Below are 12,574 nucleotides of genomic sequence, written 5' to 3' on the forward strand. Positions count from 1 at the left end.
GTTTCCTTCCTTGCATTCCTGCTTAATGTCCAATATCCATATTATTCCTCTCTTTGATCATATTATCACTCCCTCAGTGTTTATTAATTTTTTATCCAAATTTCCCTACACTAGCTTCCGATTTGCTTGCAGCACTTGATCAGGGTGGATTGGAATCTGAGCCAGAAAAGAATGTACGTGGGCTGTAGAGTTCATGCATCTATGAGATCAAGATTGGGAAAGAATATCTGTGGCAAAAATAGAGTTAGATAGAATTTCCAAACTAATTAAAGATCTGGATGATACTTACGCAGTTTCTCCTAATGTTGATTTATTTAAACAAAGGGTTGAACTTCAATCACGATATAATTTACTATTATCTTATCCTGTTGGAAGAAATTTGCTTTAATTAAAAAGTCAATTTTATTTGTTTGGAGATAAAAGTAACAACCTGTTAGCATCTCAACTTAAAGCAGTTAGAGCTAAAAGACAAATTTTTAAAATTCGTAAGGGAGATGGTAGTTTAGCTTGTAATTATGAAGATATTAATAAAAGTTTTCAAGACTATTACAGTGAACTCCATAAATCTCAGTTTCCAGCTGACCCTTCTAATATGTATGCCTTTTTACAAAAGATTGATTTTCCTAGAATATCTGTTGAAGATCAGCAAATTCAAGATGCTCCTTTTACTGAAAGAAATTCAGAAAGCTATTCTCTCAATGCAATCTGGTAAAGCTCCTGGATTGGATGGTTTTACTGTAGGATTTTATAAAAAATTTGAACATTTGCTTACTCCTTATATGTTGGAAATGCTTAAAGATTCTTTTCTGTTAGGAGAGTTACTTCCACATTTTATGAAGCTTCTATTTCTTTAATTCTTAAGAAAGATAAAGATCCTACTGATTGTGCTTCATATAGACCTATTTCATTATTAAATGTGGATGCCAGAATTCTTTCAAAAATAATGGCTAATCGGATGGAGAATATACTAGCTAAAATTATTTCTCAGGATCAAACGGGTTTTATAAAAGGCCATTATTCTTTTTCTAATACTCGGAGATTGTTAAATATTATATACTCATCCGTCTCTAAGACTCCCCAATGTGTTGTTTCTCTAGATGCTGAAAAGGCATTCAATAGAGTTGAATGGAAATATCTATTTAAAGTTTTAGAGAAATTTAGCTTTGGTACTAATTTTAGTAAATGGATTAGACTGATATATAAAAGCCCTGTTGCCACTGTTACTACTAATAATTGTAGATCCCCTTTTTTCCAACTTTCCCAGGGTACGAGGCAAGGATGTCCATTAAGTCCTCTGTTATTTAACTTGATGTTGGAACCCTTGGCTATTGCACTTTGTGAAGCTAAAAATATTCAAGGAATTTCTATAAATGGGACTATTCATAAGATCTCCCTTTATGCAGATGATCTTTTGGTTTATGTTTCGAATCCCGAAGAATCTATTCCTAGCTATTGAAATTATTAAATGAATTTGGATTGTTTTCAGGATATAAATTAAACCTGCATAAAAGTGAATTATTTCCCTTAAATGATTCTGTTTCTATATATGATAATATTCCTCTAAAAGTTATGGATTCTTTTAAATATTTAGGTATTATCATCACTAAAAATTACGGAGACCTTTATAGAGCTAATTTAGTTCCCTTAGTGGGTTTTATGAAGCAATTTTTTTCTAGATGGAATCCACTTACACTTTTGTTAGTAGGTCGAATTCATGCAGTTAAAATGATGATTTTGCTAAAATTTTTATATGTATTTCAAAACATTCCTATTTTTCTAACTAAGAAGTTTTTTGATCAGGTTGACACTATTATTTCATCTTTTGTTTGGAATAATAAAAGACCAAGAATTGGAAAATGTCATTTACAAAAATTAAAAAAGGATGGAGGTCTTACTTTGCCTAATTTAAGAATGTATTATTGGTCGGTTAATATGCGTTAAGCGTGTTCTTGGTTATATTGGACCGATAAAAAGGAATGACCATCTAGGGTTGATTTGGAATTGAAAATTGTGAAACAATTTCATTTAACTTCATTATTAGGAGCTCCTTTACCTGTACAATTAGCCAAAATTTCTAGTCTAAATATAAATCCTATGATTAATCAATCATTACGGATTTGGTACCAGTTTCGTAAGTTTTTTAATCTTAAAAAATTTAACCTTTTTAGTTTAATTTTTCAGAACTATTTATTTAAACCTTCACTTAGTGATCCTACCTATTCTCTTTGGCGGAATAAAGGAATTTTTTCCTTTATGGACTTGTTTCAAGAAGGTCGATTGATGTCCTTTGAGAAATTAGTAACTAAATACTCTCCCTCATATTCACATTTTTTGCAATATCTTCAGGTCAGACATTTCTTACAAGAACATTTAAGTAATTTTCCATATCTACAAGACTCTGACCTGTTAAACATCATTTTAAAAATGAACCCTTTAGTGAAAGGTTTTATTGGGAAAATTTATAATTTACTATTACAACAGAATAATTATCCTTTACTTAAGAATAAACAAGATTGGGAAAGAGAGCTTAATATGACCTTGATAACAGAGGATTGGTTGCGAATTTTGAAGCTGGTTAACTCTTCTTCGATTTGTGCCAGTCATTCTCTAATTCAATTTAAAATTGTACATCGTTATTATTTGACAAAGGAGAGATAAAATATTTCCTAATGTAAATAGTCAGTGTGATAGATGCAAAACTGAGATAGCTACACTGACACATATGTTTTGGTCATGTTCTGTATTGAAACAATTTTGGAAATCTATTTTTTCTACAATCTCTAAAGCTTTAAAAATTAATTTACAACCTAATAAATTGACAGCTTTGTTTGGTATAATTCCTCAACATATTCATGATATTTCTATATCTGACCAATACATAATTGCATTTGTCACATTATTGGCCAGAAGGGCTATTTTATTAAAATGGAAAGATGCCCCTGCTCCCACTTTGATACAATGGTTCTCTCAGGTGATGCTATGTCTTAGTTTGGAAAAAATTAGAAGTCGAACTTTTGATCTTAAATTTGACTTCGAGAAAAGGTGCATTCTTTTACCCGTTATTATCATTTGACTTGAGTTAATACAGATGGTCCTTTTCTGATGCTTGGTTATATGGATTTGGTTGGCGCATAGCTCTGGGTTTGTGCTCCAAGTGGGTTTTTTCCCCCCCTTTTTTTTTTAGTTATTAGGGGTTTTCTCTGTTTTAGTTAGTAGGGCTTCTTTTTTTTTCATTATTTTTTCCATTAAAAAAAAGCTTTAATACTTCGTTTTTTGACTATTATTGATATACTGTTTAGCCTAGTTGATAGTTTAACTCTTACTCTACATATGGATATGTTATCCTGATTATTTTGATGTATTTTTCTCTGTTGTTGATTTTCAATAATAATTAATAAAAAGATTTAAAAGAAAAGAAAGAATATCTGTTGTGAATGGAAAGACACTAACTGGGGTGGGTGGTATCCATTATAGTGTAGAGGTGTACATGGGCGGCAGAGGGAAATGGGCGGAGCAAAATGAACTGTAGAAAAGGTGAAATGATAGTCTGTATGACAATACCGCACTCTCCATTCTTTGCTTACTGCTAAAATAATTTAAGGTTCTTTATTGTTTTGTTAGCGTGCATATTACATCATTTAATTCAGAAAGAGAGAAGGGGTTTTTTTTAAGTTCCTTGTATGACCTGGGAATTTCTCCTTGAACATTTCAAAATGGGGAAATTTTCCTTGGTTTTTCCATTTATATTTTGGTCAGTGAAGCTAAGCGGAAGTCAGATGAATGCTGGCACTTGTAACTGAATTTAGCTGCATAAACTTAGTTTCACAAGCCTTCCCTCTCGCTGTGTTAATTTCTCCCACCAGCTGCTCATTGAGGAAGTTGTAATCATCTGATGAACATGAAACAGAAACATATTGCAGTGGTAGTCAGAATGGCCCGGAGGGAAGATCTTAAATATCCAAATGCATCAGTTTGTTCTCTTTAGAGCTTTACTGCAGTGAAGAGAAAGAGTATTAGCAATTGGAGTTTTGGGAAGATCTCAGAAGAATGAAACATTCAGGGATAAAGAATACATATATACGTTTCTGTAAAGGTATTTAAAACTTGATTTTTTTTAATTTAACAAATAAAAGCAGTCTAAGAGGGTGTAAGGAAGGCAAATGCAAGGTTTATATTCATTTCGAGTGGACTAGATTACAAAAGGAAGGATGTAGTGCGGAGGCATTGGTCTGACTGCACTTGGAGTATTCTGAGTCGTTTGGGGCCCCTTGTTGAAGAAACGACGTGTTGACATTAGACAGTGTCCAGAGGAGGGTCACGGGAATGATTCCATGAATGAGAAAGGTTAATGTCGAGTACTGTCCAAAAGCCCCCTTGGTTTTTTTCTAATATGGTTTCAGATGGTGTTGTGGCCTCCACAAATCCCTGATCTTAACATCATCGAGGCTGTCTGGGATTACTTGGAGAGACAGAAGTAAGCAAGACAGCCGAAGTCTGCGGAAGAACTGTGGCAAGTTCTCCAAGATGCTTGGATAAACCTACCAGCCGATTTTCTTTTAAGACTGCACAACACTGAAGTTAGGAGAATTGATGCAGTTTTAAACGATAAGGGTAGTCACACCAAATTTTGATTTGTAGTGCTTTTCTTACTGCTCACTGCTCTTTATATAATTTTTTTTGATGTTTAGAAACTTTTCATTACAATATTTTTGAAAGCACCTTTGCTTTACCAATTTTTTTATACATGCATAAGACTTTAGCACAGTACTGGATGAGGAGTGTCAGATGGCTCCGAGCCTGTACTCACTGGAGTTTAGAAGAATGTGGAAGGATCTCATTGAAACCTATTGAATAGTGAAAGGCTGAGATAGAGTGCAAGTGGAGAGGATGTTTCCTTTAGTGGGGAGTCAAGGAGCAGAGGGCACAGCCTGAGAATAGAGGAACATCAATTTAGAACTGAGATGAAGAGGAATTTCTTTAGCCAGAGGGTCGTGAATCTGTGGACTTCATTGCTGTAGATGGCTGTGGAAGACAAGTCACTGGATATATTTAAAGCAGAGGTTCTTGATTAGTAAGGGTGCTAATGATTACAGTGAGAAGGCAGGAGAACAGGGTAGAGAGGGATAATAAATGAGCCAGGATGGAATGGCAGAGCAGGTTTGATGGACCAAATGGCCTAATTACACTCCTATATTTTATGCTCTTATAGTCTAAGAATAGATTAAATCACATTCTTTTTAAAGGGAATTGAATGAATAGCTGAAGAAGAATTCATTTCAGGACTTTGGAGAACGTAGAAAAGGGAGAATAGCTAATTTTATAGCACTTTCAAAGAGCCAGACAATGCATTGATTGGCCTTCAGTTTTATAGCAGTATGTACAGAAAATGCAATTTGTGCTCACATTTCCAATATAACACAGCTGCTGTTCTTTCCAGGGTCTGGAAAGATCGGAATCTAGGTTGATGCATGAGCAATAGGCTGAGCGATGTCCTGCAACTCCACCAATAACGTTGCTGCATTCACTTGAAGGCAGAAACTGCACGAGTTATACGACAATTCAGGGTCTCCACTAAACCTTTAGAAGAGTGTGTCCATCGACAGCTGTTAAAAAAATTATTCCTGATCTATCGCTGTTTCAGCAAGATGCTAATTCCTGCCATGTTGGGATTTATTTGTGTATTGGCTGGAACTCTGAAGGAATAGTTTTAAACTTGCCCAAAACATTTTTATACTAGTAGGAAAAACTTGTGAAGGCATACACTTATTTGATTAAGTACCCTTACATCATTGAGGTGATTAACAAAAGCTACTTCTTCAGATCCCTCTAAAGTCTGACCTCCAGACACGTATTTACCTTTTCTCCTTCTGTCCCTACCTCCATCAATTGTTGACTGGGTCACCAGAATACTTGTGATGTCCTGCCACTTGTGCATGACATATTCTTGGGCATGGCCCAAGTAGCTGCAAACAAAGTATGATTACAACTACTCTATGAGCAAAGCGCACACAAGTCTAAACAGAAATTGGAATTTGCCTGAAGGATTATCAAAATTAGAATTTCCTAATGGTGCAAATCTTGGCCTTTGAAGATCTCTTTCTCTGTAAATTGCAGACTTAGATAGTATATTGTTGTTTGATTTCAGATACTCATTATTATAGTATAGATGAGTATGCTATTAGAGTTGTTTTGCTATTGAATGGGAAGGTAGCTATTCAATAAAGTAAATTTAATCAAGATATTATGATCTGGAAAGCACTATCTGAAATGGAGATATATCAGATTGTGTATAGATGTTACTGCAAATGAGAGCCATCAAGCAGCATAATAGGATGAAAGCAAGGATACCGGATGAAATTGGGAATTGTTTTGAAGGAGTCAACAACTTACATGTCTTAGCATAAAGTTTGGAAGGTTATTTACCTGCAAAATTATTGAAAATTTGTTGAACTAAGCTACAGAAGTAATGTCAGAACAGATGCCGGGCTTTGAGAAATGCCTCAAAGGATAAAGGGTAGATTTCTAGAGTGAAGAGCCTTGATAGATGAAAGCATGACTGTCAGTGGTAAACCAGATAAATTACAGAATGATTAAAGGGCTGGAATGGGAGGAGTACAAAGATTTCAGAGATTGTGTGCCTGAGGAAATCAAGAGAGATGAGACAAAATTGAAAATCAAACCATTACCTTAAAGAGGTGCAGCCAGCAGGGATAATAAATGTGCAGGGTACTGTAAGTTTACATAATGGCCGGCAATGTTGGATGTTAAATATATGGACGATAGATCAATGAAGTGCATTGGAACAGAGGTAACAGAGTTGTTTGAGGATTTGAGCACCAGATAAGTTGACACAAAGTCAAGCTATATTAAGAAATGAGAAAACGTTGTCATCGTGATGACATGAGTAAGTGGGCCAAAGGATCATGCCTAATATACTACATTCAGTTTCATAAATTTATCAGAAAAAAGGGACAGATATGATAGTGGAGAAATAGAGTTTTAGGATTAGGACTGAAGAGGATTGCTTTGATCTCTCCAATATTTACTTGGGTTTGTGGCAGAGTAAACTCTTTCTGTGCTGTTAAGGACATCATAATTTGTAATTAAGGTACTTAACATGAAGGTTTTTTTTATTCAGGCTTGTGATGTAGAGATCACTTACTTATTTTCAGCCGGGTTACCGGGGTTCCAGTGGCATTTATGAACCCAGCCCAAGAATGGAAAGCATTTATTAGAACTGTTCTCATCTTTATTTGCCTCATTCTCCCAAAGGCCTTTGAAGATTCATTTTTCTTGCAGGTATCACCATATTGTCCATCCTTGGTTGTTTTCCTCAGAACATTGCTTGGGCTGGAACTTAAATAATTTTTTTCATTGTAATGCTCATAATAGAATTTGATAAGAATTTCTGCAATTTTACAACTTTACAAAATGTTGATTAGGCCACACTTTAGTACCGTGTGCAGTTCTGGTTGCTGTCTTATCGGAAGGATGTGATGTCATTGGACAGGATGCAGAGGAGATTCACCAGGATGTTGCCTGCAATGGAGGATGTTGGTTATGGGGAGAGAGTGGAGGGACTGGCATTCTTTTCCCTGGAGTGAAGGAGCTGAGGGATGGTGTGATGGAAGTATATACAGGTCCTCCCCAGATTCTGGCAGGCTTCCATTCCCGTGACCTGTTCCTAACCATGACAGTTTGCAAGTTGGACCTGCAGCAGCGATCCAAGTTCCCACATAGCAACAGATGCCTGCAGCAGCTGGCAAATCCATCCTGTCTGTCTCCTAATGCTTGCTAGTATGTATGGGCTGTGCATAAACTGGGCATTGGTAAGCTGTGGAGGACTTGTAAGATTATGAGAGACATAAGTGGAGTAGATAGCGGAAATCTTTGATCACATGGTAGGGTTATATTAAAAAAAACAAGAGGACATAGGTTTAAAGTAAAAGGAAGGAGTTTTAAAAATATCTTAGGAGAAAGCTTAGGACCTTAGATGCTGCCTGACCCACTAAGTTCCTCTGGTGATTTGTGTGTGTTGCTGTAGGTTTTCAGCATCAGCAGATTTTCTCACATTTGTAAGGAGAAAGCTTTTTTACACAGTGTTGTTGACGTCTGGAACATTGAGGTGGTAGAATCGAATGCATTTGCTGCATTCGAGAGGTATTTAGATAGACATTTAGACAGGCAAGGCACAGAAGGATACACTCCTGATGTAGTCGAATTGGTTCAGAGTAAATGGGTGAAAATATCGGCGTGGACGTGGCATGAACTGCTCAAAGAGAAGCACACCTCAGCGGATGAAGTGTGAGCGACGAATTTAAATGGCTCACTAAATCCCAAGAGCACTTTTAAAACTCTGAGTTTAAGACTATAAGACATGGGAGCAGAGTCTGCTCCAACGTTTCATCATGGCTGATCCAATTGTTTCTCTCAGCCCCAATCTCCAGCCTTCTTCCTGTATCCCTTCAAGCCCTGATCAACTAAGAGTCTATCAACCTTCTCTTTAAATATACAATCAGACTTGGCCTCCACAGCTGCAATGAATTCCACAGATTCACCACTATCTGGCTAAAGAAATTCATCATCTCCGTTCTAAAAGGCCGCCCCTCTATTCTGAGGTTGTGTCCTCATGTCTTAGATTCTCCCACCATAGGAGACAGCCTCTCCACATCCACTCTATCAAGACCTTTCACCATTCAGTAGGTTTCCAATGAGGTCACCCCTCATCAAACACTCTAAATATGACAAGCCGTGCGAACCTGGAATCATTTTTGTGAACACTCTCCAGTTTCAGCACATCCTTTCTAAGATAAGGGACCCAAAACTGCTCACAATTCTCCAAGTGAGGCTTCACCAGTGCTTTATAAAGTCTCAACATTGCATCCCTGCTTTTATATTCTTGAAATGAATGCTAACATCAAATTTGCCTTCCTTACCACAGACTCAATAAGCAAATTAACCTTTAGAGAATCCTGCACAAGCACTCCCAAGCCCCTTTGTGCCACAGTTATCCTGTGGATAGTTTTTGAATATAGATGTTTACATATAAAATGAATATATTCAGACAGACTTTGTATTAATGACCAATGCACACAATGTGCTAGAGGAGCTCAGTAGGTCAGGTATCATTAATGGATGGAAATAAACAGTTGAAGTTTCGAGCCGAGACTCTTTATCAGGACTGGGAAAGAAGTCAGAATAAGAAAGTGGGGTCAGGGGAGGAAGGATTACAAAGTAGCAGGTGAAAGGTGAAACCGGGAAAGGGGAAGGGGTGAAGTAAAGAGCTGGAAAGTTGATTGGTGAAAGAGATAAAGGCCTGGAGATTGGGGAATCTGATAGGAGGGGACAGAAGATGATGGAAGAAAGGGAAGGAGGAGGAGCACCAGAGGGAGGTGATGAGCAGATAAGAAGAGAAGGTGTGAGAGAGAAACAAGAATGGGGAATGGCAAAATTTCCCATTTCCCCCGGGATCAATAAAGTATGACTATGACTAAAAGATGGGGAGGCATTAGGTTGGATGCTACCCAGACGGAATATCAAGGTGTTGCTCCTCCAACCTGAGTGTGGCCTTATCACGGCAGTAGAGGAGGCTATGGACTGACATGCCAGAATGGGAATGGGAAGTAGAATTGAAATGGAGGGCCACCAGGAGGTTTTTGTGGCAGACGGAATGAAGGTGCTCGATGAAGCAGTCTCCCAATCTATGTCGAGTCTCACTGATATACAAGAGGGCACACCAGAAACACTGGATTCAGTAGACGACCCCAAGAGACTCTTGCAGGTGAAGTGTTGCCACACCTGGAAGGACTGTTTGGGCCTGAATGGTAGTGAGGGAGGACGTGCAGGAGCAGGTATGGCACTTGTTTCATTTGCAAGGACAAGTGCCAGGAGGGAGATCAGTGGGGATGGGCGAATTGACAAGAAAGTCGCGTAGGGAGCGATCCCTGCGGAAAGCGGAAAGTGGGGGAGTGAGGGAAGAGGTGCTTAGTGTTTGGATCCCATTGGAGGTCGCGGAAGTTATGGAAAATTGTATGCTGCTTGAGGGGCGGTAGGTGAGGACAAGAGGAACCCCATCCCTGGTGTGGCGGCCGGAGGATGGGGTGAGGGCAGATGTGCATGAAATGGAAGGGATGCGGTTAAAGGTAGCGTTGATGGTGCAGGGAGGGAAGCCCCTTTCTTTGAAGAAGGAGGACATCTCTGTTGTTCTGGACTAAAAAGCCTCACCCTGAGAACAGATGTGGAGGAGATGAAGGAACTGAGAAAAGGGAATGCCATCTTTACAAGTGACAGGGTGGGAAGAGGTACAGTTAGGATAGCTGTGAGAGTCAGTGGATTTATAAAAGATATCAGTAGATAGACTGTTTCCAGAGATAGAGACAGAGAGATCAGAAAAGGGTTTATAAAGAAGGGAATTAAATTGTGGAATTTAAGACTCTGTATTAAATTCTGCATCAATGAATTTTCCTTTATTTCAAGAAGGTGCCAAAGTTGGAGCACTCCAGTATCATAGCAGTTATCGTAACCCTATTACGGCTTGGGGCCTTGGAGTTCGGCGTTCAATTCTGGCGATGACAATTTAACTTAACTTGGCCCTTTGCTAATTGAAACTGTAAACAGCTCTATCTATCCTGGTGCACTCCTTCTACCATTCAAATATGCTGTCATCAAAAAAGCTTCCTTCACATTATGGTTGTTGCATTATGGTCTATGACCATTGGTCATAGCATGAAGGGATACAGGGAGAAGGCAGGAAATTGGGGCTCTGAGGAAAATTGGATCAGCTGTGATGAATGGCGGAGCAGACTCGATGGGCCAAATGGCCTAATTCTACTCCTATATCTTATGGTCTTATTGTCCTCTGTAAGCAAGTATTTTTACTTTCTTTCCCGTGTCCACTTGGGTTTCCTCCGGTTGCTTTGGTTTTCTCCCACAGTCCAAAGACATACTGGTGAATAGGTTAATTGGTCATTGTAAATTGTCCCGTGAGTAGGCTAGGGTTAAATTGGCGGGTTTTAGAAACGCGGCTCAAAGGGCTGGAAGGGCTTATTATGTGCTGTATCCCTCAAAAAAAAATAGCCTGTGTTGTCACCTATTGGCAGCTAACCGGACGTTAAGCTGAAATCACTTGTTCCCTACTTTTTCTTTATTTATGAGGTGCTTTCTGAGAGAAGGATCAGAAAACTCAATAAAAATGTTGCACAATTTAACTTTATTCCTCTTCTTTCTGATCAGTATGGTTTCCTGTTGTGTCTTGCTATTTAAGCCATACTCTTGAAACTGCTGTGTTTGGCATCAATCTTACTGTCCAGCAACAGCATTGTGCTGCACACAACTTCCTCAAAACTTTACACTCTCCTTTAGCAGTGATTTTTTTTTTTGTTTAACATAATTAAATACTTAATTTCACCAGAAAATTTATGTACTCCCTTCATTATCTCAACAACAAAATTGCCAACACAGTATTTACAACTAATACTTTCCTGTCTTTAAAGTACATAATCTCATATTTTTAAACACAGCATGTAGGCCACATCCTTTTGTACATTGTGTACAAAGGAGATTTAGAGGGTGCGGCGTGACACTGCAGCCTTCCCCCAAAGGTCTTTTGTTCAGTATGTAACTCACTTGAGTGTTCTGATTATTGATGTGTGTTAGCCGGTACCACTCAGTTGCGCCGAGTCCTTCTGCTGGAGAGGCAACACGTTCTAGGTAGATTACCAGGTGGCATTCACTGAAGCCCTCTTTATTTATTTATGAGATACAGTTTGGAATAGGCCCTTCTGGGCCTTGGAACCACACCGCCCAGCAACCACCGGTTTAATCCGGGCATAATCACGGGACAATTTACAATCACCAATTAACTTACCAACCAGTACGTCTTTGGACTGTGGGAGGAAACCAGAGCTCCCGGAGGAAAGCACATCTGGGCGTGGGACACATTTAGAGCGATCCAGCAGATTGGTCCACTGACTTCCAGACTGTTGTCCTCACTTTTAAAAGAGAATGGATTAACCATAAAAAGCCAGATTATGGTGGCAAATGGATTATGTTAATAGACAGGTTTTTGGAAGTCCTTACAGTTGGTGTGAAGACAGGTACAAATTCCACCAAGTTAATTAGGCAACTAAATTCATTTTATTAAATAATTCTGGAACAGCAAATACAGGATGGCTATAAAAAAACTTAAACTGTTTCACTAAGGCCTTTAGAAAAGGAAAGCTGCCATTCTTACTATTCTGCAGATACAATCCTGGGCCCACAGCACTTTCGTTGAGTTTTAGATACCAGGTTACTCATTTCAGGGCTTGTCAGGGATGGTCAATAGCACAAGGGATTCTGCAGATGCTCAGCAGGTCAGGCAGCAACTATGGAGGGGAATAAACAGTCGACATTTTGCGCTGAGACCCTTAATCAGGACTGAAAAGGAAGGAGGAAGAAGCTAGAGTAAAATGGTGGTGGGGGGAGGAGGGCTAGGGAGTACAAGCTGGCAGGTGATAGGTAAAGCCAGGAGAAGGGGGAAGGTGGGTGGGTGGGGGAGGGGAAATGAAGTGAGAAGCTGGGAGGTGATAGGTGC

General features: G+C 38.7%; 1 protein-coding gene across 2 annotated transcripts in view; it reads left to right on the forward strand.

Annotated features, from left to right (window-relative positions):
• Positions 1 to 12,574, forward strand: part of srgap2 (SLIT-ROBO Rho GTPase activating protein 2) — a 194,186-nt gene that overhangs the window by 98,701 nt on the left and 82,911 nt on the right. The window contains exon 1 of one of the 2 annotated variants that reach the window (XM_072278690.1): positions 3,974 to 4,093. The exons of the other annotated variant lie outside the window; for it this stretch is intronic. Within the exon in view, the coding sequence (XP_072134791.1) occupies positions 4,048 to 4,093 (46 nt within the window). The 5' untranslated portion in view covers positions 3,974 to 4,047. Of the gene's footprint in view, positions 1 to 3,973; positions 4,094 to 12,574 lie in introns of those variants that run through there. 2 annotated transcript variants of the gene reach the window in all.

Source organism: Mobula birostris, chromosome 14 (assembly GCF_030028105.1).
Source record: "Mobula birostris isolate sMobBir1 chromosome 14, sMobBir1.hap1, whole genome shotgun sequence".
NCBI lineage: Eukaryota > Metazoa > Chordata > Chondrichthyes > Myliobatiformes > Myliobatidae > Mobula > Mobula birostris.